Raw genomic sequence first — 24,833 nt, 5'->3', positions numbered from 1 at the left:
CAGCCAGCACGGCCTTCAGATTCACAGACTGATTTTTCACTGTTTTATCCAGGCTAGGAAGCATTTCCTAGCAGAGTTTTATAAGAAGCTAACTACCGAGTCTAACTTATCAAGGTAATTGTTTTCTTTGCAGGCTGTTGGAGGGCTGATAATCATGTAGTTCCTCAATAGGTTTGCGTGTGTATTTGTCTGCTCTAGAAGGCTCCACTAGAGTGACTAGAACTTGGTTCAGCAGAACTGTTTTGTTCCTGGTAGTTTTCCTGTGTCAGTAAGGCCCTGTCCGAGAGGGTGAGTTCTGAGTATGCTCCCAGAAGAATCCGGTCCGGGTTGTAACCGTCTTGTGTTTGGTTTTCTGTAGGTGAAGCAGCTGAGCGGCCATTTTCAGATCTACCCTTTTTCACTGAGGAAACCAAACTCCGATTGACTAGGAATGGAAGAAAAGAACGTCGGCCTGTAGTCTTCAGGAAGTCCTGTAAATAGATGCTTGTAAATATCTCCTCCATCACCATTGGACTAAACTGGTCTGCTTGACTGATGTGGGATCGCAGTGTGTGGCAGGCATGTGGACAGCAGGAATGAACATGATCTGAGCTGTGGAATTTTGGATTTTCTAACTTCCAACTTTATTTTTTTTATAAAACCATGAAACATTTTGGTTAAGCACAGTGTACATTAAACCAGCTAAATGTTCCTAGCTTCATGAGTCCATAATGTTTCGACTCATACAGAGTTAAGGATGCTTTACTTTTATGTCTAAAGCCCCCAGATTGATTCCGGAACACTAATAATGTTCAGATAGCCACAACATGTCTTAATATTTGATGCTTTATAGAAGGTCTTTAGCTACGGAAATGGTAGACAGCCCAAATCTAATGTAGAAAAGCGTCAGAAAAATCTCTTTGGGCAGAGATACCAAACTGCACAACAGTGCTTATTTGCCAAATCATTGTGGCTCTCCCAGGAAACTTCTAGAAGGTGTCTGGGGTCCTGGCTCTTACTGTGGCTAGATGCCAATAAATGGTTTCATTTTCTTTTAGAGAGAAGTGTGGTTACTCTGTAGAGAAGGGATTCTAAGTGCAGCTGACCACTGTGGTGCAGTTCATTGTTTACCTGTGGTACCTCTTCCTGTCAGGATTGGGTAGGTGCCTGTGAGCTCTGATTCTTAAGGTTGTGCGTGGCAGTCCCATCCTCACCAGGCTGCAGACACAGTACCTTGTGAGAGAGGAGTTAAACTGGAGTCAGGAATCTCAGAACTGCCTGGTGACCAGATCAGACCCTGGCACTGCCTGTCCACCTGTCTTGGCTTGCTTTCATTTTCTCTCCTGGGGGTGAGGTGCTGTGGTTTTTAATCTCACACCAATAAGGCAGAGAGACTCTCTCTCCCCTAACTCTCCCACCTCCCTATTTAAAGAAAACTTTGGATATGTCTGCCTTTCTGAGTATTTCCTCCCTTAATTCGACTCACTAATTTTTGAGGTTTACTGACAACACAAAGACCCCTTTGGCTGTACTGTTATAAATCTCACCTTTTTATGAATGTGGATGCTTTCTTTCTTTGGGCTTTGTCTTTATTTAGTTTGGTGGTGAAATTTCTTGCTGGTTTTAATTTCCACTGAATGAGGTTTGTGCTTAAATGAAGAGTGTGTCTTAAACCCCTTTTTTTTTGGGTAGGTTGCACTTGGATAAGATAGGCACCATTGTGTTGATATGTAATTAAGTTCATAACTGTTATCACCTCTAATGTGACCATCTTTAAATATTGTAGCTCATTCCTTTGTTGAGGTTCTGTCTGCTGCTTTGTAAAAGTAACTGCTTGATACTCCGCCTGAACGTTTTTTAAATCCTAATCATTGTTGTGTAGGCTGTTGAGTGATCCAGGAGCTACCCCACAGTTCTGGGCTCAGTGTTAATTGTTTGTAAGGCTTATGTGTGTCTGGGGACTTTCTCTGAGACAAAAATATGAAAGCAGAAATTGATGTGGAAAGTGGGTAGTGATTCTGTGTTCGTTAATAAATTGCCGTCATGGAGGTCAGAAAACAAGCCAGTTACATGAAGATAACGGTCCTGTGTACTCAAGCTCTGTAGAACTGAATTGGGCAACTCGGAGTCGGGAAAGAGCTTTGTGATAAGGTTTTTGGTTGATGATTTCACTCTTTTCTTGGCCTTGTACACAAGAATAATCATTTGTATAAAAGAAAATAACATAAATATTTATAAAATAATGAATTTGGACCACAGACTTTCTTCACCTTATGCAGTATACTGAAGAATCCTGTCCTATAATTTAATGCCCTTTTTTTCCCTTTAAATGTATCTGTCCTCTTTATTGCATCAAGTGGATTTGAAAATACATTTGTGCCTTTTGTTTTGTGTTTAACATGTCTCTGTGATGGTAAAGAATTCTAGTTTAGATAATTTTGTTGACACTGTTGAGTGGAAGGCTACTGACAAGGAAGCGGAACTGGCAGTCAGTGGTTCAGAATCCTGTGGACTTGGGACTCCTTCCTAGCCTGCTCATGTCCTCTGTCTTGATGGTGCATCTTAAAAGACCCATTTGTTGTAGCGGTACAAGAGGGGATGAGGGACTGGGTCCTCACGAGCTCTGTGCGTCTCCGTCACGCCCCTTCCTCTGCACTTCCCAGATGTAAAATGTACTGAACGCTTATGCACACTATTTGGGTGAGTTGACCCCTCAGCTTTTCCCAGTGTTTGGGGGAGTGCTCATGCTTTCTGTGCGTGGGGAATAGAGTGCCTTAGCCAGTCTAGGGCTTTGCATACCACAGACACCTTCAGAGCCTTCTCTTTGGGTTTGGGATGAAAAAGCCCTTTCAAGCTTGTCAGAAAATAATCTCCCTGTATCTGAGAGGGTGTGGGATAGAACGATGTTAACAATACTTGGATAGAGGCTACCACCTCTGATCTTTCGATAATACTTATGATCTTGAAATTGCCACAATCACTGTCTTGAGAAATAGTAATAGTTGATAGGTTTTAATGCTGTAGAGTAACTTTGAAGTAAAAATATAACCATTCTTCCTTGGCATTTCACTATTACGAATGACATACTTTTAATTCCACTTTTAAGAAGAAAACGTTGAACATGATTTAGGATGTTACAAACTGCCTCTAATACTGCCATTTGTTCTTGGCTCAGGCACTGGGGAGGGAGATGTATGTCTGCGGTTAGCACATGCTAAGTACATGCCAAGAATGTTGCTTGTGACTTGGAACCTGAACATTAAAGGAATATGTTGTAGTCAGAAGATGTGTGGGCGGCACCTTGCTTCCCGAAGCAGACTTCAACTCCATGAAGATAATTTTTTAAAATTGGAGGTATTTAAGTCCAGTACTGCTCCCTGCCCCCCCCCCCCCCCTTTTTGGAGGTAGGTTTCCAGAAAGGACACCCTAGCTGTCGTAGAACTCACTCTGTAGACCAGGCTGGCCCTGAACTCAGAGATCCGCCTGCCCTCTTGTGTGCTGTGATTAAAGGCGTGTGCCACCACCGCCGGACTACTTTCCCCCTTTTTATTAGAACTTGAAACCTATTTGTAGCCACCACATAGGGCAGAAACAGCTCATTGAGCCCAGGCTTGGTTGCCTCCAGACCTTGCCACATTCAGATGGTGAAGGCATTTTATCTCTTGGCTGGTGAAGGACTGGGAACTACCCCAGAGAGGAAGTAAAACCTGTGGGTTGCAGCTTTTGAGTTTTGAGTCTCCCAAAGCCAGAAGCAGAGAAGTATTGTTTGTGGTGATGCCTCTGTTCAGAGTGGCCTTATCTTGACTCACTTCTGGTCAAGCCCTCTGTCTGTCAGAAATTTGTGACATCAGACCAGAATTTTTATTTTTGTCCTGTGAAGTGTCATTTGAAGGCAGCATGCCCTGTCTTGAGCATCCCGTGGGTGAGTAATCTTATTATAGTTAGCTGCCCCTGCTCCAGCCTTTCAGAAAGAACAGTAACTAGTGTACTGCATTGAAAGGGACATTCCTAGCAGGAAAGTGGTATTGAATTAATCACTGAAACTTGAATGTGTGAGGCTCTAGGAATTTTTAAAAGCTAGCATACATTTCTGCTTTTCTTTTATTATTATGTAACCCGTGTGATGTGTATATTTTGGATTTTTTGTTTTATAATCCTCTTCAACAGTGGTACAAGTGACTGACGTCAGAGCAGACAGTGGCTTCAGGGTCCGTGGTAAATCATGCTGATCCAACTTTCCCAGAGAAAGTGGTGATGTTTTGTTTTCTGTTTTTTGTTTTTCTTGCATGGAGCCTCGGGAATTGGCTTTGCTGGCTGATTCATTTCCAGGGTTTTTACAGTACAAACTAAATGTAACTTACTCTCCAGCCTGCATGTTAGTAGTGTGCTTTGCTCTATTAATAAACAGACCCTCAAGAGATAGTACAGCAGCTGGCTATTGTCTCTGTCTTTTCAGCGGGGATCTGTTCTTTTTATAGACATGGAACAAGCTCACATTTAGGGTAGCAGGAGGAGTTTGCCATTTGGAGATCTCCCACAGGCAGCCTGAACAAGGTCTTGTTCATTTAGTGAGGAAGGCTGGGTTCCCAGGATTGGAAGTGCCACACGGACTGATTTGAGAGTATTGCTTGTCTCTCTAGGAAAATACCTTTGGGCAGAACAAGGAAGGCTGTTCTGGGCTGTTGGGCTGTTCCTCTTGTCTCCCTTTCAGAGAATCATTCTTCGAAAGCCGGACTAGGTCAGTCTGGCTATGTTTATGGCAGTTGGATCGTGGCCATTGAAAGTCTCCAATAGAAAGCGAGGCCAGTGCCTACTTCAGCTCTAAAACAGAAATCAAAGAGTGCTTTGACTATCCAGGAAGGGACCAGCACTGTGGGCGTTTTCTATCACATTGGCTACAAGATCTCTTAAAGCAGTTTCTTTGGTTAACAATCAAAGTAAGTGTACACTTGGATTTTTCATAAACAAAAATAATTCTTGATGCAGTCTTGATTGTGGTATATACCTGGTAAGCACTTTTTTTCATATCTAGAGAAAAAACTCATGGCCTGGAACTTGTGTAGTTTCTACTTGAGGTAACTAAGCAGGTTCTGGAAGTGGCCTGTTTTAACTTGGCTGCATCACTGATCTATTGCAATTACTGTTATTCATCATGAGCTAATGATTAGCTCGTTTCAGAATGTCCCAAGAAAGCAGATGTCAGTATTGAACTCCGAATTCTTTGGGGGCAGAGTGGAAGACCACAGTGACCAGTGACCAAAGCAGGCCACCTGCGCTTTCCTTTCCCACCCAGCAGTGAGCTAAATGATGGTGGGTAAAAAAGAGATGTGGTTACTGTTTTGAGTAAGGTTTCATGTCCTATGCTAGGAATGTGTGGCAGGAATCATGGCTGGGAGTTTAATTTGGTGCCATTACCAGTAGGTTTTCTGTTGTCTTCGCAAGCAAGAGTACAATCCCATCCCTTCCCTCCGCACCTACAAACCACACTGGAGCACGCAGGATGTGTTCCCTGCAAAGAATGGAAATTGTATCAGTGATAAAGATAACAAGGACATAACATCTTCCCACTTTCAAATACTTTTCATTGTAGCTGGCCTAATAGGACTTGCTGTGCTAATAGGAAATCTGTAGCATGTCTTTAATCTGCTTCCATGTGCTCTGTGTATATACACGTTTAATATGTACACCTATTCTCTGTCTGTACATATGATATGGTATCTACATGGTGTTTACTCTTGATTATCAGCCAGGTGGTAACCCTCACTAGACTGTTGCTTTGTGTGGACTCGGTGTGCCCATGGTCCACATGGAAAGCCACTTACCCACTTGGAGCCATCTCAGGCCTTGAGAAAGCCCTCTAGGTATATCACTTTCCACTTCCTTTTCATCAGGGAACTGGTGATCCAGAAAGACTGGTTTTGAGAGTACTGGCTGCTGGGTTGAAGTTTCTGGGTCTGCTGGGCCCTTTTTGACTAGGAGGCAGCTTTGGGAGCAGTGTGCCTGTGAACTCCTTCAGGGAAATACTTGCCCTTGCCAAAGCAGAGCTCTGCAGCTTGCTTAACTTTACTGGAATGTTCCAAGTCTTGTGATGTGATGTGTAGTAGAATACCCTGAGGTGTTTGAATGTGATTTTTTTTTTTTTTCATTATCTGTGTTACTGTTCCCTGCTGCTAGTCCAGATAATCAAGACCTGTTTCTTGTCACCTGATTCTAGAAGCCTTGACCTCTCAACTGGATTTATGGTCATGTCTGCTGCTGTGAACTCCAAAAGTAAAGCAGTAGGGTTTAGTTTTAAACTGTTTAATTCTTTTATTGATAAATATTTATTGTAATAAAAATAATTTTTAAATCCTTTTAATTGGTTTCAGGTTGTCTCTCTTTTTTTGGGGTGGGGGGTCCTTCTTTGGTAGGTGTAAAAGGGAAGGCTCTGTAATGGGAAGCAGTCCCAACTGCTTGATTCAGAACCATTGGTCAATGTAAAGCACAATAGTAAAGGTTTGATTTTGTGTGTGTATGTGTGTATACACACATACATACATCAGATAGATAGATAGATAGATAGATAGATAGATAGATAGATAGGTAGGTAGATGAGTCTTACTTAGCCTTCATTGGCCCCAAACTTGATATGTAGTCAAGAATGTACCCAAGATGACCTTGGATTTCTGATCTTGTTCACTCATTACTGGGATTACAGGCGTGTGTACCATCTGGCCTGGTTTACCTTGTGCTGGGGTTCCAGCTGAACTACATTGCTAGCCCTGGAAAGGGGATTGTTGCTCTCCTTCTGGTTATTGCTTGTTTGGGGTATAAGAAGACCAGCTTGCTTTCAAAGGCCATCCTGGGTATGACCAGTGACAGCAACGTTCCTCCTTGATTCCTCCAGGAGAGTGGAAGTATAAACACAAACTTGATTTTTGTTTCTAACTATTTTACACTCTTTATGAACTTTTAAAAGATGGGGTCTCATGTAGCCCAGGGTGGCCTCAGATATTGTGTAGCTGAAGATGACTTTGAACTTTTGACTCTCTTGCCTTACCTCCTGAGTGCTGAGGTTACAGTCATGGGCCGCCATAGCCCATTTAATTTCTGTGCTGGGAATTGAACCCAGGATTTCATGTATGCTAGGCAAGCTCTCCACCAACTGATCTTGTATCTGTACCCTCTAGGTTAAGTTTTAAAAACCTTTCAGCTGTTGTCCAAGCTCTAACACAGCTCCTGGCTCCTCTGCTTCCTCTGTTCCTTTCCTCATACGTACATTTTAAGGATGTACATATTGGCGGAAGGGTATGCCACTGCCCACGCCTGGATGTCAGGACAATTTGTGGGGTTTGTTTCTCTCCACTATGGGGGTCCCATGGAGTGGTTGGGCTTGGTGGGAAGCAAGCAGCCATCATCCCAGCCTCTACCTTCAAACACTAGATACTAAAAAGGTTTTTAAAATGTATTAAAATTGGATAAAGATTTCCTTCTGGCAACTGAATTGGTGAATTTTACACAGATTGGGATATACAAATTAACCAAGACATTTCTAAAGGGTGTGATGGGCTTTCTGCCATCTCTACAGTCCAGGTAAGGTAATTTAGTATGAACACACAGATGTAGAATTGTGACTTGACTTGTGAAATATGATCAATGTGTTGTGTGTCCCCATGCCCCCCTCCCCCAGAAAACTAAGCAGCTGGGTGTGGTGATGCATACCTATAACCCCAGGGCTGGGGGACTGAGGAAAATTGCCTGGAGTTTCAAGGTTAGCCTGGTACAATGTGAGTAGGCACCAGTATAGGCAGAGCTACACTGTAAGACACTGCCTGTATCAACAGACAAAATGCAAAGCCACCCTTCTCTCTGTAGTGGGGTCTGCAGCTGTGGACTTAGGGGCTCAGATACTTCTGGTAGCCGGCTGCCCACCCAGGCTAAGGCACTGGGCCCACGTGCAGGTAGGTACATGGTCCTCTGTACCATGATGGGTTTTTAAGTCAAATTGGGTGATGCTTTCTAGGAACCGTATCTTCCTTTTTGTATGAAGTAGAGTTGGGGTTTAATCACACACACACACACACACACACACACACACACACACACACACACACACACAAGCTTAGAGGTTAAGAGAAAAAGCACTCAGAAAAGACACCTGAAAGCATGGGTATGGTGGACTTCTCTAAGAGACTTGTTTGCTTCTTTTTATTTATTTTTACCTTTAATAAATCTTGAGTGTCGTTCTAGGTCACATAAATTCTTAAATCTGTATCACTCCACTTAAATGCTTTGGGAATTAAAAGAAAATGTTTATTTAATTCTACTTTATGTGCATTGATGTGAAGTTCCCCAGAAGTGGAGTTACGGTTTTGAGCTGCCATGTGGGTGCTGGGAATTGGACCCAGGTGTGGGGGACCTGCCCCCACTTTTTCCCCCAGGGTACTCTTGAGCAGGGAGAAGTGGGAAATATTTAGATAAAAATATAGAGGAGAGACAGATAGGAACACAGGATAGCCTCGGGAGGGCCTGGGTCAAATCCCACCAGCCCCTTCTGTCTCTTCTAAAGGGCTATTTATAGAGATGCCAAGGGGTGGAGCAAAAGGCCTCCCCCCAGCACAGCCAAGTGCAGACCCTCCAAACACCTGGTAACCACACATGTGGTCAATCCATGCCCTTATGCAGCCCTGCTGGGTAGAGTAAGCTCAGATCTCACTAAGAAACCCCAACACCCAGGTCCTCTGGAAGGGCAGCGAGTGCTCTCAACCACTGAGCCATCTCTCCAGCCCCAGCTTTAGCTGTTTTTTGATGCCTCTTGTGCCATACCAGCTTTTAAAAGATAAGTAATCAGAATAAGCATACAGATCCATCTGCATTTTTCACTCTACATGTGAACACTAAACTCTTACCATGTAGCAGGTATGGTAGATGCTTTAGTGTACAATGCTGAATAAAACTGATCAGTCTCCTCAAAGAACCCCTTATTCCCTAGGATAGGTATTTTAAGAAGACCTTGGCACCGTATATGTTAATTTGAGATGTTGATAAACCTGGCAGACTGTCCTGTAACAGGCCTTCCCAGTGTCATTTGTGACATTTGTTCCTCACACCCATGAAAAGCAGCACAGACATCGTGGCTTTTACTCTGTAATCCTAGTACTTGGGGAGGTTGCCACACAGTGAGCTCCAGGCTAGCCTGGGCTGCAAAGTGATATGTGTCTGAAGGCAACAAAACCACCCCAAACAAACAACAAGGCTTATTACATAATTGAGATTAGCCAAGAACAGCTGGTCAGGGAGTGGACTGAGCCAAGAAAGACTAGCCCCGTAGCCTTTGCTGTGGTTATGGGTCCCTCTAGATGGGAGTCTCTAGCAGATGCTGGGAATCACCTGCCTGCAAAGAACGTTTAGGCATTTGCTTGTTTTTGTTTTGAAGATGTGTGCGTATGCGCGTGCGTGCGTGCGTGCGTGCGTGTGTGTCTGTGTGTGTGTGTGTGTGTGTGTGTGTGTGTGTGTGTGTGTAAGAGGGAGGATGCCAGAGGAAGCCAGAAGGAGGTGTCAGGACCTGTGGAGCTAGAGTTACAGGCAGTTGGGTGTAACTAAACTCGGGTCCTCTGGAAGAGCGAGTGTTCTCCATAGCTGAGCAGTCTCTCGGGCTGCATGGTGGCGTTTTGCTTGTTTGAGATGCTGGGGTCGAGCCCAGAGCCTCGCCCATACTAGGCAAGTGTAATATCACTAAACTACGTTCAACTTCCCTTTTTAAACAGTTGTCCCAGCTATGAAGAAGAAAGGAGTGAGCTCTAAGAGCGGACAGTAGCCACACAACAGAAAAATGGAGTCAGTGCTTTCCCACACAAGAAACTAGTCTGATACCTGGACGTCATCAGGGCTGTCCATCACCCATCATGCTTACCTGTCATGGGCTTTTTTTTTTCTTTTTTCCCCACTATACAGATTAAAGACATGCACCACTACACCTGTTTTTTGTTTGTTTGTTTTTGTTTTGAGACAGGGTCTCTTGTAGCCCAGGCTGGTCCCCTATACTATATTGCTGAGAATGACCTTGAACTTCTGATTGTCCTCCCTCTGTCTCCCACGTCTTGGAATTTTATGGTGCCTTTGTCCTCGATTGCCTCTTGGCTAGCAGCTCATTCCCATTGACTGTCTCGTGGTGTTCTACTCACAGCCCCAGCTAACCAAATACATGTACAAACACACACAGACACATTACATCATGAATGTCGGAAGCACGAACCAGAACCCGATGGAGCCTCGGCCCCTAGGAGAGTTTAATGCCTGAGCTTACAACAAAGGAGAAAGCTTTAGTAGATGGCCCTAAATCACAGAAGCAGCTGCCCCTGTTCTCACCACTTCCAGATTTGGAAAAACTGATACTTAAAATGCATTAATAGAAAAAAAAATGTCCCAGCTTGCCTCTCGGCGGGGCTTGTTCACCGAGGACCTATCTCCATGGCTTGACCTTTACGTAATGTAGACAAGACCCTACATACTTCCTTGGTAGCTGAGGAAATAGCCTTCAAAGAATTGCGATTCATCCAAGGCGGCAGGGCAGGTCCAGGATTAACGTCTGCGTTCTACTAACTTTCTTTTGCTGTCCGTGGGCTGATGGGGTGAGAGGCCCAGTCAAAACGACACTGGTAGTTTAGCATAAGAGGCTGTAAGGAGTGGGGACATCATTGCAGCCACAGCCCTCGTGTAGCGTGTGTGAGCCCCTCGGTTCAATCTCCACCGCTATAAAAATAAAACTTTCTTTGGCTGGTTTGCTTTTGGGGTAGTGTCTTGCAATGTAGCCCTGGCTGACCTGCCTCAGCCTCCCAGAGGGCTGATTGTGAACCACCATGTCTAGGTAAAAGGAGTTTTAATTCATTCATTCATTCTCTCTCTCTCTCTCTCTCTCTCTCTCTCTCTCTCTCTCTCTCTGGGGGGGGCTTAATAAAAATTTAGAGATAGGGTCTCATTCTGTAGCCCAGGATGGCTCGGAACTCAGTATGTAGTCTTCTGAGTGCTGCAATTACAGGGGTGGCGGTTTTATTTTGTTTTGTGCGTCCTATCCCCGGGGCTCCAACCTATCTACTCACTTGCTGGTAAAGTGGACAAGCCCTTTACCACTGTTCTGGATCACAAGCCCACATGCATGGTTTTAATTCTTAATGAGAACATTTAAAGAAAAATTTTACACGTATGTTTGCGTGCTCCAGTGCCAGTGCAGCCTGTGAAGGAAGGTCACAGGACAGCTTGTCAGAACTGGTTCTTTTTCCACAGTGTGGGTCCGAAGGATTGAACTCAGGTGGTCAGTCTCCTTGGCAAGAGACATCACCTGCTGAGCCATCTCTGCGGCCCGGGAACATTATTTTTGTTGGCAAGGGGACACGCTGTGACTAAGCAATAATGTTTTTCTGCAGACTGCTGCTTTGGGAGAGCTGTGGTGTCTTGGTTTTTTTTTTTTTCTCTGTCAAACCATTCTCCTGCTCCTGACGGCAGGTGACGGATGTTCGCACTGGGTTCACACTTCCGAAAAAACGCAGGGGCCTCTACACTCTGCTGGAGGAAAGGACGCACTATCCTTAGCTAGAGCACAATGCTTTTCATGCAGCAGGTACTCAGTTACATTGGAGGAATGTGCATTTTAGAAATATTCATTTAGTCAGTGGATGATGACTTTTGGTCATTCGAGTCAGGAAGTGATGAGGTGCCAGCTGCCATCGTGGGGACAAGACAAGCCAGCCTGATGCAAACTAATTTCAGGCAAGGGTTGAATAGCTGGGATACAAACGTACAAAACTTGGTGAGGACCGGAAGGGCTGCGCCAGCAGCGCACGCACTGTTAACTCCAGCTGTGGGGTCAGGTGACTGCCTTCCCCTGGCAACGGCTTGTTCCTAGCAACCGAGCGGCTGCGGGTCCAGGCGGAGCTGCCAGTGGGCGGGAGGCCGCTGCCATGAATCCGTCAGGAAACCTTGGGGTCATAGAGCAGAATGGGGAAGAAAACTTAGCTGCCCCGATTCACGGGCCCTCGGTGCATTCGGATAACCCGCAGGAGCGCATCCAGGCCAGGCGCCTGCGCATCGCTGCTCGCCAGGAAGCCCGGAGGCGGTGAGCAGGGTGGCGGTGAGCAGGGGAGGCGGTGAGCAGGGTGGCGGTGAGCAGGGGTGGCGGGGAACCTTGACCACAGTGCGGGCTGGATGGAGGCCCTGCAGTGAAGGGTGGGTGTGCTCTAAGTGTGAGCAGGAACCTTTTTCTTCCAGAACATTCAAGCAGTGAGTTTTGGGCCAGCTAGGTGTAGTGGCTCATGCCTTTAATCCCAGAGGATTAAGGAGGCAGAGACAGGCAGACCTTTTTGGAGGCCTGGTCTACATAGTAAGGCCTTGTCACCTCAAAAGAAAGTAAACGTTTTCATTTCGATTAGTGGCCACACTGGCGGGCCCCTACATCATGCTGATGTAGTGTAGCAAAGATCAGGATAGCTACTTGTTTGTGCTTGCAGAAATTGATCATCATTTTCTAGAATCCATCCCGGTATTTCGAGGGCCAGACCCGTGAGTTAGGAGGTGTGAGGGGAGCCCCCTTGGCTCCGAAGTCTTTATCAGAAGGGACAACCGTTTGGCTCCCACGCTGTGACAACTCTTACCTAGACTTAATGTGGCAGCTGTTCAACTGCTAAGTAGTCCATTCCATTTTTACTTTGGGTGAGCAGAAAAATGACCATTGGCTGAGTGTACAGATCCGGCAGAAGCATACGATGTTGGTGCCCGTGTGCCTTCATCCTAGCTGGGTAAGGCCATGATGAGGGTTTGGGTCGCTAGGTATCGGTGATAACTCAGATCTTGTTTTAATTGTCCTAAAACTGTCTGGGTAGACCTCTTTGCTTCCTGTCAGTTCCCTGAGATCCACCAGTCCTGGGTGGGGGGTGGGGGGGGGGGTACAGGCATCAGTACAGTGTGTGTTTACCACTGTCTTCCAGGTTCTTCCTCCTGGGAACCCGGCCACCTCATTAGTTAATAGGTTCTGGGGTGAGAACTGGTATTGGTTCAGGAACGGGGCAAGGCAGGAGCATTCCCAGTGTGTCTGTGGCTGCTTTTTTTGGCCAACAGATGAACTGGACTCTCGTCTGCCCTTCGGTTGGGCTCCAAATAGTGCTGAATTTAACCGTCTCCAAAGCTGTCTGTGGATCATGCTTTTGGCTGTCACTCTGGCCTTGACATTGATACTGGGGATTCGGTGACATACAAGACAAAATTCCCACAGGAAGTTTAGGCCCTAATGGGGGAGAGAGGACACGTAGAGTGAACAAAGGGAGTGAGTGCCACTTTGGGAGCTGTGACAAGGACAGTGAGGAGGAGAGGATACGAGTAATGGGTGTGGGACCTAAAGACAGGCCGCTAGACAGGGCGGCCTGAAGCCCCAGAAAGAACTAGCTAGGATATATGAAGACATTTATTGGCTATGGTAACGGTGTACGATAGTGTCTCAACAAAATAAAGGCTGCTTTCTCCATGGGAAGAGTGGTACTTTTGCCTCCTAATGGCTCTACTTGCTTCTTGGGGACTGGGGTGAGGGGTCAAAGGTATCACTGAGGAGACAGGGCAGGAGGCAGGGGCTCTGGTTCTGGGGAGGCTCTGGATCGACCTGGACTCTTCATGGTGGTGGTTTAGAGAGGAGCACTGGACTCAGGACAGAGCTGAGACTGATGGACGTTCCGGATTGGCTGTTTGAGAGGAAGATGGTGAAGCGTAGGGGGCAGCCCGTGGCGGCGTCTGTTCCTAGGGTGATGGCGAGACGCTGGTGGGACAGCCAGGCCAGACATCAGAGACTGGGTTTTGAAGTTAGGTGAAGTTGAACATTGTAAGATATTAACACTGAGAAGTCCTGTAGGCATTTGGAAGTGGGTCTCAGGTTGAGGAGAGAATTGTCTTTTAGTAATTTTTTTTTTTTTTTTTTTTTTTTGGTTTTTTGAGACAGGGTTTCTCTGTGTAGCTTTGCACCTTTCCTGGAACCCGCTTGGTATCCCAGGCTGGCCTCCAACTCACAGAGATCCGCCTGGCTCTGCCTCCCGAGTGCTGGGATTAAAGGTGTGCGCCATCACCGCCCGGAATCTTTTAGTAATCTTGAGTAGCCAAAGAATCAGCCCACAGAAGTGGCCCATGTGGACCATTAGGCAGAGGTTCATGGTCAAGGCCCACCCTTGTCCCAGTTCTCTTTGTTAGTGGATACATAATGCATTGGTAATACCTTTGAGGTAGGGGAGTCTGTTCTAGGTAATGATAATGAAGTCCCTGAAATTCTCCTGTCTCAGCCTCCCAAGTGCTGCAGACACTGGATGCTAGCACATCTGGCATATTTGTCATAATATTAAAATTAATTTTTTTCTACTTTATGGTAGCAGCATATTTCAAGTTTCTGAGTGATGGGTATTCAGAGTGAAATAATTCTAAATGCTCTTTATTGTCCCTGAATTGGGAGAATTTGTATAATCACATCCTTGTATGTGTGTATAACTAACATGACCCTCCACACACCCCTTTGGAGAATCTAGCTTTATTTTCCCTTGTCTCAATTAAAGTAGAAGGCAGGAGCCAACTTTTGAGAGTTGTCCTCTGACCTCCAGAAGTGTGCCATAGTTTGAGCACACACACACACACACACACACACACACACACAAATGAATAGATAAATAAGATTTTATTAAAAAGATAGTTGTCAGCCCCATGTGGTGGCGCACGCCTTTAATCTCAGCACTCAGGAGGCAGAGGCAGGTGGATCTCTGTGAGTTCAAGGCCAGCCTGGGCTACAAAGCGAGTTCCAGGACAATCAGGGCTACACAGAGAAACCCTGTCTCAAAAAACATAAAAAACAAACAAACAAAAATAGTTGTCAGCAGTGTGGTGGCGCATGCCTACAACCCCAGCACTCAGGAGGCAGAGACAGGCGGGTATCTCTGAGTTCAGGGCCAGTTCTGTCAAATCAGGGAGTTCTAGGCCAGCCAGGGCTACATAGTGAGATCCTGTGTCAAAACAAGACAAAACAAAACACTACAGAAGCCTAGAGAAATGGCTCAGCAGTTAAGAGCAGTGACTGTTCTTTCCGAGGACCTGGGTTTGATTTTTAACCCCCATGGCGGGTCACAACTGTCTCTAACTCCAGGTCCAGGGCATCCAATGCCCTCTTCTGGATTCTGTGGGTACTGTGCAGGCCCCTGGTACACAGACATACATGCAGGCAAAACACCCTTTAACATAAAATAAAACCATGATCATAAAGAAACCGTTCAGCACGATGGAGGAAATAGGTCTACTCCAGGTAAGGAGAGGGTGTAGCTTAGTGACCAATCATGTGCCAATTCCCAGCACAGAAAGGAAGAACCGGAGTGGAGGGGAGAGGAGGGGAAGGGAAAGAAAAGAAGAAGAAGAAGGGAGGGACGGAGAGACGGAGGGAGGGAAGGGCATTCCAAAGGAGAGAAGTGCCCACAAGCTCCCAGGGTGAAGAAGATGAGCCAGGTGCTGTGGTCCATGCCAGTAACTCCATGACTCAGGAAACTGAAGCAGATGGATCAAGAGTTCCAGGCCATCCTGAGCTACATAAGGAGGGCCTATCCCAAAGAAAACAACACAACAAAATGGGACATCAGAGGATGGCCATGCCCAGCTTCCTGTGGGGGCTGGAGGCCGGAGGTTCAAAGTTTCTATTTTCCCAGCCTCTGGTGGATGGTTTTTGTTTTCAGATTTCTTTATTTTATGTTATGTTATATGATGGTGTAAATGGATGTTTCCTGGTCCATTCCCCTCCCCTTGCCTGTTCCCATATACCTGCTGCTCCCCAAATAATTGACTCAGGCTTAGTACAAATTATAAATGCTCGGCCAATAGTTCAGGCTTATTACGAACTAACTCTTATGTTTTAAGTTAACCCATGTTCCTTATTTACGCTCTGCCACGTGGCAGTACCTTTATTAGCATGGCACATTCATCTCCCGCTCCCTCTGCATCTGGCTGGCAACTCCTGACTCTGCCCTTCTCCTTACCATCATCCTTAGTTTGGTCGCCAGCCTATACTTCCTGCAGCTGTGTTTTATTAAACCAATTCGAGTGACAAATCTTTACAGTGTGCAAGAGGATTACTCCACAGCACGATGGTTTTGCCTGCATGAATGCATGTGTACCACGTGCATGCCTTGTGCCTGGTAAGATCAGGGCATCAGATCCCTGGGACTAGACTCGTGACTGATTTCGAGGCCTGTGGGTACTGAGATCTGAACCCAAGCCCTCAGCCAGAACAAGTGTTCTTAGCCACTGAGCCATCTCTCCAGCCCTGTAGTGTGTTAAACTCAGGGCACATTTTAGTCTCACCTCATTTCAAGGGCCTATTAGTGGTGTGTGGCCAGTGACCACCGTATTGGCCAGCACAATGCCCCAGAGGTCAAAACGGATGGATTAAAGCCGAAAAGGATTGAAACAGAAACGTGGTGACACTTTATATCGGTCACTTTCCTTTCTGAACCCCTGATCTTTGTTCCAGGGATGAGCTGGAAGTATTTAGACAGAGTTGGTTATTAATTAATTGATTGATGGCCAGTGTAGGAAGTTTGAGATGGGGCTGGGGATACAGACAGGTAAGTTAGCCTGGCAGCGTCCTAGCAGAAGGGAACAATTAGCAAAGGGTAAATTCAGATCAGGAAACTGAGCGAGAGGATGAGAAGGATTTGGGTAAGACTCTGGGAGGGGGGGGGCTCTCAGCTCTCTGATCTCAAAAATGGGCTGCAGCAGACTTTGAACAGAGTGGGTGGAGCTGAGGCCAGTGAAGGGATCTCCTTGTTTCCTAATGAATGCTGGAACCCTGACAGCTTCCTTCCTAAAGCCACTCAGGAGCCCTTATGATTACTTGTGACTTGGGAGTGAGGGAGGCCCTTCCGGCTTCCCCCCCCCCCCCCCCCATTCTGCATCTTCCAGATAGCAGGAATCATAGGTGTTGGTCACAGTGCCTACCTCAGCTGGCGTTTTAAATTTTTTTCTTCCTTTTTTGAGATGGAGCCCCACTATGTAGCCCAGGTGGCTGGCCTTAAACTCACAACCCTCTCTGCCTTGGCCTGTAGAGCACTGGATTACAGGCCAGAGCCACCATGCTCTGCTCTCATACACTCGAGGGCTGCGCAGCTCCTTAGATCACTGTTGTGTGAGTTACTTAAGTAAGCTGTTGGGACTGGAGAGACAGCCCAGTGGCTGAGAGTGCACGCATACTGCCCTTGCACAGGACCAGCGGTTGGCTCCCAGCATCCCTCATCCACATTGGGTGTCTCCTGATGGCCTGAAATGCCAGCTCCAGGGGATTCACCGCCCTCTTCTGGACGCCATGGGCACCTACATCTGCACCTGCACATACCCCCTCCCCCAACACATACACATATACATCATTAAAAAATAAAAATAAGCCGGGCGGTGGTGGCACACCCCTTTAATCCCAGAACTCCGGAGGCAGAGGCAGGTGTATCTCTGTGAGTTCAAGGCCAGCCTGGGCTACAGAGTGAGATCCAGGACAGGCACCAAAACTATACACAGAGAAAACCTGTCTCGAAAAACCAAAAAAAAAAAAAAAAAAAAAAAAAAAAAAAAAAAAAAAAAAAAAAAAAAAGAAAAGAAAAAGAAAAGGAAAAGGGAAAAAAATATCTCCTTAAGATTGGGCTGTAGGCAAACCTGTAGGGCATTTTCTTAATTAAGGATTCCATTGTGGGTGGGGCCACCCCTGGACTGGTGGTCCTGGGTTCTATAAGGAAGCAGGCTGAATATGAAGAGCAAGTCAGTAAGCAGCATTTCTCCAGGACCTCTGCATCAGCTCCTGCCTCCAGGTTCCTGCTCTGCATGAGTTCCTGTCCTGACTCCCTTTGATGATGGACAGTGACACAGAAGTTCAAGCCATGTAAACCCTTTCCTCCCCCAATTTGCTTTTTGGTTACAGTGTTTCATCCCAGCAATAGAAAACCCAACTAAGACAGGATGTAACTGGATTCCTAGGGGTCTAGGCTGAGGGGTCCCAAAGGTCCAGGTCCAGCTACCCATTGGAAAGGCCAACTAAAGGCAGGAAAGGAATTCACTCTTAATGTGGCCGCACTGGAGAGTGAATGCCAATGAGAAATCTGTCCCTGGCCTAGCTCTCAGGCTATGGTTTTCCTGGTTGACCATATCTCAGGACCTGTGAGGCAGAGCTTGCCAGAGATAAGGAAGTCTTCGCTGCCCTGGGCTGGTTTTAATTCTCGTCAAAGGCTGTTTACCATGCAGATCTGTTCCCTCCTGGAACCCAAAGTAAGCGGCCTCCCTCTCCCCCAGCACTTGCTAGGCAAGCACTCTACCACTGAGCTAAATCCCCAACCCCTTCCAAGGCAAAGCTTTAGGGACCGATTCAGAGAACAGGAAGGTCAGAACGGTGAAAAGTGGCATTAGCTGAAATCCACACCTGCCGGTCATCATGTAGACAAATGGTACAGAGATGTGCCAGCCACCAGGCACCGTCTTGGTCACTTTTCCTGCTGCTGTGTCAAAGGCAACTCTCCGGGGAGTTTATTTCAGCTCATGGTTCACAGCAGGGAAGGGGCCTGGTCAGGGTTGATGGGTGGTGAGTCTTCCCATTTCAACTATTCTGTCAAGACAAACTCCATGTACAGTCCAGACTCCCATCTCCCAGGTGATTCCAGATTCCATAAACTGACAGCTCCCCCCATCAAGGCCATTGATAGCCCTCAAGTCTTTTTCATCTGACTGGGTTTATTCAAAGATGGGCTTGGTATACTAAGGTTCTCCACTCTCTTACATTTGCTTCTAGTGTGGGGTTTTTTGTTGTTTTTGCTTTTTGTTTTTTGAGACAGGGTTTCACTGTGTAGACCAGGCTGGCCTCGAACTTAAGAGATCTGCCTGCCTCTGCCTCCCAAGTGCTGGGATCAAAGGCCTTCGTCACCACCGCCTGTTGTTTTGAGACAGTCTCTCTACATAACCCTGGCTGTCTTAGAACTCAGTATGTAAATGCTCCCACTGTTTTTATTATCATTGTATGTATGGTGACTTATTTTTTTCTGAGATTCTGGGGCTAGTGATCGAACCCAGGGCTCTGCTCTTGTTAGGCAAGCTTTTACCACTGAGCCACATCTCTAGTCTTATTATTTAAAAATATATCTAAGTCTGGTGTGATAACTCATGTCTGCAACCCCAGCATTTGGGATCAGAGACAGGTGGATCTCTTAAAGTTCAAGGCCAGCCTGGTTTACATATGGAGTTTCAGGCCAGCTAGGGGTTACAAAATGAGACCCGGTGTCCAAAAAAAAGAAAAGAAAAGAAAGAAAAGAAAGAAAAGAAAAAGAAACGAAAAAAAAAATCCAAGTGGGCTGTCTTGGGTTCTATGAAGCGTTTAAAGACAGAGCGAACACTCACGGTAACAGCACCCTCCTGCTTTGGTGTCTTTGTCTGCAGGGAAGCCTTGGGAGAGTATCTAGATGGGAAGAAGGAGAGTGAGGAGGAGCAGAGCAAGAGCTACAAGCAGAAAGAAGAGAGCAGACTGGTAAGAGCTGGCGACAGCCGAGTCCCTTGGCAGGAGGCAACTACACCTTCTGTGTTGCTGCCGGGGCAGATCTGGAGTCTGCCCTGTGGGGAGGGTTGGTCCCCACCCCCTAGGAGTGAGCTTTCAGATTGTGGGTTCTTGTCAGGAAAGGTGGCACATGTCTGTAGTACCACCAGCATCCAGGACACTGGGGCAGGAGATTGCTATGTGTTAAAGACTGGCCTAGAATACAGTGTGAGCCTGTCTCAAAAACAGAGAAAGCTTCAGATCTCCAGAACCCGTGTAAATACTGAGTGGGTGGGGCAGCAGAGACAAGCGACCCCAAAGCAAGCTGGCTTGGAATTTGCTGTGTAGAACTGGTTGGCCTTAAAAAAAAAAAGATACCTGTCTCAACCTCCTGAGTTCTAGGAATAAAGGCGTGCACTACCACACCCAGCCTTAATTAATTAATTTTTGGTTTTTCGAGACAGGGCTTCTCTGTGTAGCTTTGTGCCTTTCCTGAAACTCACTCTGTAGACCAGGCTGGCCTCGAACTCACAAAGATCCACCTGCCTCTGCCTCCCGAGTGCTGGGATTAAAGGCATATGCCACCACCGCCCGGCTTTTAATTTTTTTAAACATATAATTACATTTTACTTATTTTATGTGCCTGGGGTGTATGTGCAGTCAGAGGACAGTTTGTGGGAGTCGGTTCTACAGTGCAGGTCTTGTGGGTTGAACTCAGGTTAATCTGGTTTTTGGCAGCAAGGCCCCTTAGCCCAGTGAGCCATGCCATCGGCCCTCTTAAATTCTTTACAGAATGTTCTTGCTTTACAGATTCTCATCTCTTCGTTTTTCAGAAACTGACGAAACTGCTGCTCTGTGGTACTGAGTTGGTGACAAATATCCAGGTGGCTACGGACATCCGAGAGATCCACAGGAGGGTGGAAGAAGAGGAGATTAAGCGTCAGAGGTGAGGCATCGACCGCGCTTGCGCACTGCCGACGTGCCGGCCCTGAGGTTCTTTTGAGTCCTCGGAAGGAAAATCTGTCCAACTTAGTCTCTCATGAAATCTCCTACCCGCTTCCCACGACTCCACCTTCCTTCTTTCCCCACCTCGCTGTCTTCTTCCTTCCTCAAGTGGCTCAAGCTGTGTGGGGGTGCTGAAAGGGGCACACCACTCACTCCCTTGAGCAACACGGATTTTGTTCTGGAATTGAGATGCGTGTAAAGAACCGTAGGAAGTCACGCAAGGAGGCGTATAGGGTTTCTCTGCGGCGGTCAGAGGAAACTCAGCAGGCTTTTAGGTTGGGCTGCAAAGGCCAAGTAGGGTTTCTGGCTGTTGAGAAGGCGTTTCAGGCAGAGGTTTGCAATCTCAGCACGGGCCCGGGAGTGGCAGGCGTGGCCCAGATGCAGCCAGCGGTAGAGAATGACTCTTGCAGGTGCAGCTTGTTGAGTAGGAGTTGCTGACGAAGCCCGGGGTGACCACGGGGGTGTACATTCATTCACCTGAAGTCAACACCCGCCTCTGCCAGCAAACTTCTTTTTTTATGGCGCTGGAGCTGCCGCAGAATTGATAGAAACCTGGGCTTGGAGTGCCCCCTAGTGTTGCATCTGCAGAAGCGACGACGGGATCAGAGGAGGCATGGCATAGATACGAAGTGTTCTTGTGCACTGGGGTTCCTTCTTCTTATCCAGGCTTCTCTGATCCTGCTAAACACCTTGGAAAACAGTGTGGCTTGCTTCCTGCAGTCTGGCATACAGGACTGTTGTTACCTGAAGTCATGCTGAAAGAAGACGTCACTGTGGCTGGCATTTAGAGCTCTGTGAAGATTTGGAGGGCGGAGGAGAGGGGAAAAATCAACCAAGAAGCTCTATATTTGAATCAATTAAATGACCAGACCCACAGGTAGCCCGGTGTTATGTACATATATGGCAGCGTGTTTTAGAAAAGAAAAGAAAAATTGTAATGGGTACCCTGACCTACCTTGGACAGTTGGAGGTAGGGGATGTGATCATAGGATATTTATGTTGTGGCTCCTGTCATTAAAGAGATTTGTGCCCTTTTTTGGTGACAGTTTTATAGAGTTATAGGCATTCATTGATGTGGTCCTAGCTCCCATTTTCAGAAGTGCTCCGGCCTCAGCTCTGATGGTGTCTTCTCTACCTCATCCTTTTCTTTTTTCTTTTTTCTTTGGAGCTGAGGACCGAACCCAGGGCCTTGTACTTGCTAGGCGAGTGCTCTAACACTGAGCTAAATCCCCAACCCCTCTACCTCATCCTTAGCGTGGGTCTCTTTGGAATCTCCAAGAGGCACTCCTGACTTTGTTACTGATGTTGGAAGGGGACACCCGAGGCTATGCTGTTAATGACAGCATATATAAGAATTTAAGAGCTGGGTGTGGAAGTCATGGTTGTATTCATCTCAGTACTGGAAAGTTGAGGTCCGAGAATAACCTCAATTTTTGAAGCCACTCAGGGGTACCTACTGAGTTGCAGGCCAGCCTGGACTCCCAACAAAAAGAATCTAGGTAAAGCTTGTGAAGCGGTTGCCAGACACTGAGCCCCCAAACAGTGTCCTAACAACAGGTCCACAAGGTTGCCAGGGTAGGTGTTTCATCCTCTGCATGGTACAGAGGAGGAAAGGGAGGCGTGTGGAGGTTCCGTGATTTGTCTTGAGTCTACTCACAGTAAGGTCAGGGTTTGAAGCTAAGATGTAATGATCCTAAATATGTCACCACCTTGCCCAGCCCAGCTGGCTTCATGCAAATGCGTGGAGGTGCTTGAACATTGCCTTGTTTTTAAAATCAGGGTTGGCGTTTATGAAGAAGCGGTTTTCTCTGGGTCACTTGTCCTGATGCTTTGACAGGATGCCCGACAGGATCAGCTCAGAGAAGGGAGGGCTTCTTTGGGCTCACAGTTTGGGGGTCACAGTCCATCTTCACAAGGGTGTCATGTCAGCAGGCGCCCCAGGCAGCAGCCTCTCACACTGCAGCTTGAGGGACATGAATGCTGGGGCTCAGCTCAGCTTCTCCTTCTGACTCAGCCCCGGACGTCAACCCTTTAGCCTATGCATGGGTGCTGCCCATATTTAGAGCTGGTTCCCCACCTCGGTTAACCTAATCGTGACATGCCCTCACAGACACGCCCCAAGGTTTGTGTCTATGGTGATTCTAAACCCCATCATGCTGACAAACAATATTAACCACCACAGATTTCAATAGCGATTTGAGCATGGGCGTGAAGAGACAGGGACAGAGACATGGAAGGGTCCGTGCTTTCGTGGATGGGTTGTCGTGGATGTCTGTCTTGACAGGGGCTTGATATAAGTTACTTGGGGTGAAGCATTAAAAACTAAGAGAAAGGGTGTGGAGATGGCCCGGTGGGTTAAGGTGGGGTAAGGGTTGAGTTCATCTCTGGGACCCACATGGCGAAAGTAGAAAACTGACTTCTTCAAGTTGTCCTGTGTCCTCTGCACACATGTCTGCCCACACACATATGTGCATGTACACACACATACAAAAACACAATACATAAATAAACATGCAGTACAAAATTAAGCTGAAAGTAGTTCCCCCAGACTTTGGTTTTTCTTTGGGTGGGTGAGCGTCTGCGGGAAGGGCCTGGACCATGGAGCCTGTCTAATGCTCTCAGGAGAAGCTGCCTGCTCCTCTGGAAGGCAGGACCTAGGGCTCCCAGCATGCTTCTGTTTGCAGACTCGAGAAGCTGGAGAATGAACTTAAGACCAGCCAGGACAAATTTGACGAAATTACGGCGAAGTGGGAGGAGGGCAGACGGAAGCGGATCCCCCAGGAACTGTGGGAGATGCTCAACACCCAGCAGGTGCACTGTGCTGGCCTGGTGGAAGACAAGAACAAGCTGATCAGCGAGCTGCAGCAGGCAAGGGGCTGGGCCTCCATCCTGGCTGAGAGGGGCGTGGCCTGGGGGGTCCTTGGCTTTTCCTGCCTTGCTTTATCGTCTAGCCTGGGAACTAATTCAAGCCCGGAGTGGTGATGTGCACCTGTAATCCCGGCACGTGGGAGGCTGCTGTGGGGTGGGGGGGGAGAAAAAAAAAGATTTATTTTCTCTTTTGGTTGTGAGCCTAGCCTTTGACGGCTGAGCTATCCCTCCAGCCCTTATTTATTTATTTTATTTAATGTGTATGGGTGATGTATCGGCCTCTGTGTCTGCACACCAGAAGAGTGCATTGGATCCCCAATGGTACTATAGTTAAAGACAGCAGTGAACTGCCATGTGGGTGCTGGGAACTGAACCCGGGTCCTCTGGAAGAGCAACCAGCGCTCTTAACCACTGAGCCGTCTCTCCAGCCCCTCTTTCTGTGTATCTTACTTTTACCACTTCTTGTGTCTGCTGGCTGGTGGTGGTGGCTTCCTGACTTCCGGCACCATTTGTCTCCCCCATTCTCTCCTGGCCTCTCGTTCTATTTCCCCTCCCCCTCCCACTTCCCCCTCCTCTCTCCTGCCTCTTCCCTCTTCCCCCTCTTCCCCTTCCTAGCGCCTAAGAGTTTTCCTCCTGTTTATTCTCTCTGCTCGGCAGCTCCGCCCATCCTCTCTCCTGCCTTGCTATTGGCCGTTCAGCTCTTTATTAGACCAATCAGATGCCTTAGGCAGGCAAGGCGAAACAGGTGCAACACAGCTTCACATAATTCAACACACATCCTTAAACAAATGCAGCATAAACAAAAGAAACACATCTTTACACAGTTAAAGTCATATTCTGCAGCATCAACAAATGTAACACATCTTTGCCTAGTTAAAATAATATTCCACAACAGGCCACCACACCTGGATTTTTGTTGTTGTTGTTTTTTTTAACCAAGTCTTTCTATTTAGGCTGGGCCAGCCTTGAGCCCACTATGAAACTAAGTGTGGCTTCAAACTCACTTATAGTAGCCAAGGCTGAGTCACACTCACAACCCTCCCGTCTCTAGGCCATGTGATCATGCTTGCCTTCATTCCTACCGTTTACAGATTCGAATGGGAGGCGGTGGGTGGGTATGCCTGGAAGCTCTTGCTTCCGTTTCTGACCAGCTTCTGCCTGTGCCTTCTCAAGGAGTTAAAAATAAAGGATGACCAGTATGTGAAGGACTTGAAGAGACAGTCGGACGACATCAGCCTGCTTTTGGAGAGGATGGAGGAGCAGGTGAAGAATATGATGAAGAACTTCCGTCAGGAGCTCTTTCAAATCGAGGTGAGGGCTTGTGGGGACACCTGGAGGACAGCCACACTTGTCCTGGCAGTCCAAGGCGGGGCCCCAATAGCTCTGACCTCTGATGTTAGGGTTTGTTTGCTCACTCATTCATTTATTCAACAAGTAATAG

At 47.0% G+C, this 24,833-nt stretch overlaps 2 protein-coding genes across 6 annotated transcripts in view; both read left to right on the top strand.

The window, feature by feature from the left end:
• Positions 1–2,377, top strand: part of Selenoi (selenoprotein I) — a 35,410-nt gene extending 33,033 nt beyond the window's left edge. Inside the window, exon 10 of the mRNA XM_036170694.1 lies at positions 359–2,377. Within this exon, the coding sequence (XP_036026587.1) occupies positions 359–457 (99 nt within the window). The 3' untranslated portion in view covers positions 458–2,377. The remainder of the gene's footprint in view (positions 1–358) is intronic.
• A 9,396-nt stretch (positions 2,378–11,773) lies between these two features.
• The window catches only part of Drc1 (dynein regulatory complex subunit 1), a 32,094-nt gene continuing 19,034 nt past the window's right edge, over positions 11,774–24,833 (top strand). The window contains exons 1-5 of one of the 5 annotated variants that reach the window (XM_036171141.1): positions 11,774–12,070; positions 19,426–19,513; positions 20,353–20,465; positions 23,209–23,392; positions 24,566–24,703. In XM_036171141.1, coding sequence (XP_036027034.1) covers positions 11,916–12,070; positions 19,426–19,513; positions 20,353–20,465; positions 23,209–23,392; positions 24,566–24,703 — 678 coding nt within the window. In that variant the 5' untranslated portion in view covers positions 11,774–11,915. The remainder of the gene's footprint in view (positions 12,071–19,425; positions 19,514–20,352; positions 20,466–23,208; positions 23,393–24,565; positions 24,704–24,833) is intronic. The other 4 variants (XM_036171137.1, XM_036171139.1, XM_036171138.1 and 1 more) reach the window with 4 other exon arrangements.

Source organism: Onychomys torridus, chromosome 21, assembly GCF_903995425.1.
Source record: "Onychomys torridus chromosome 21, mOncTor1.1, whole genome shotgun sequence".
NCBI classification, from domain to species: Eukaryota; Metazoa; Chordata; class Mammalia; order Rodentia; family Cricetidae; genus Onychomys; species Onychomys torridus.
Note: the sequence above shows the minus strand (reverse complement) of the source record. Positions and strands in the feature narration are given on the sequence as shown.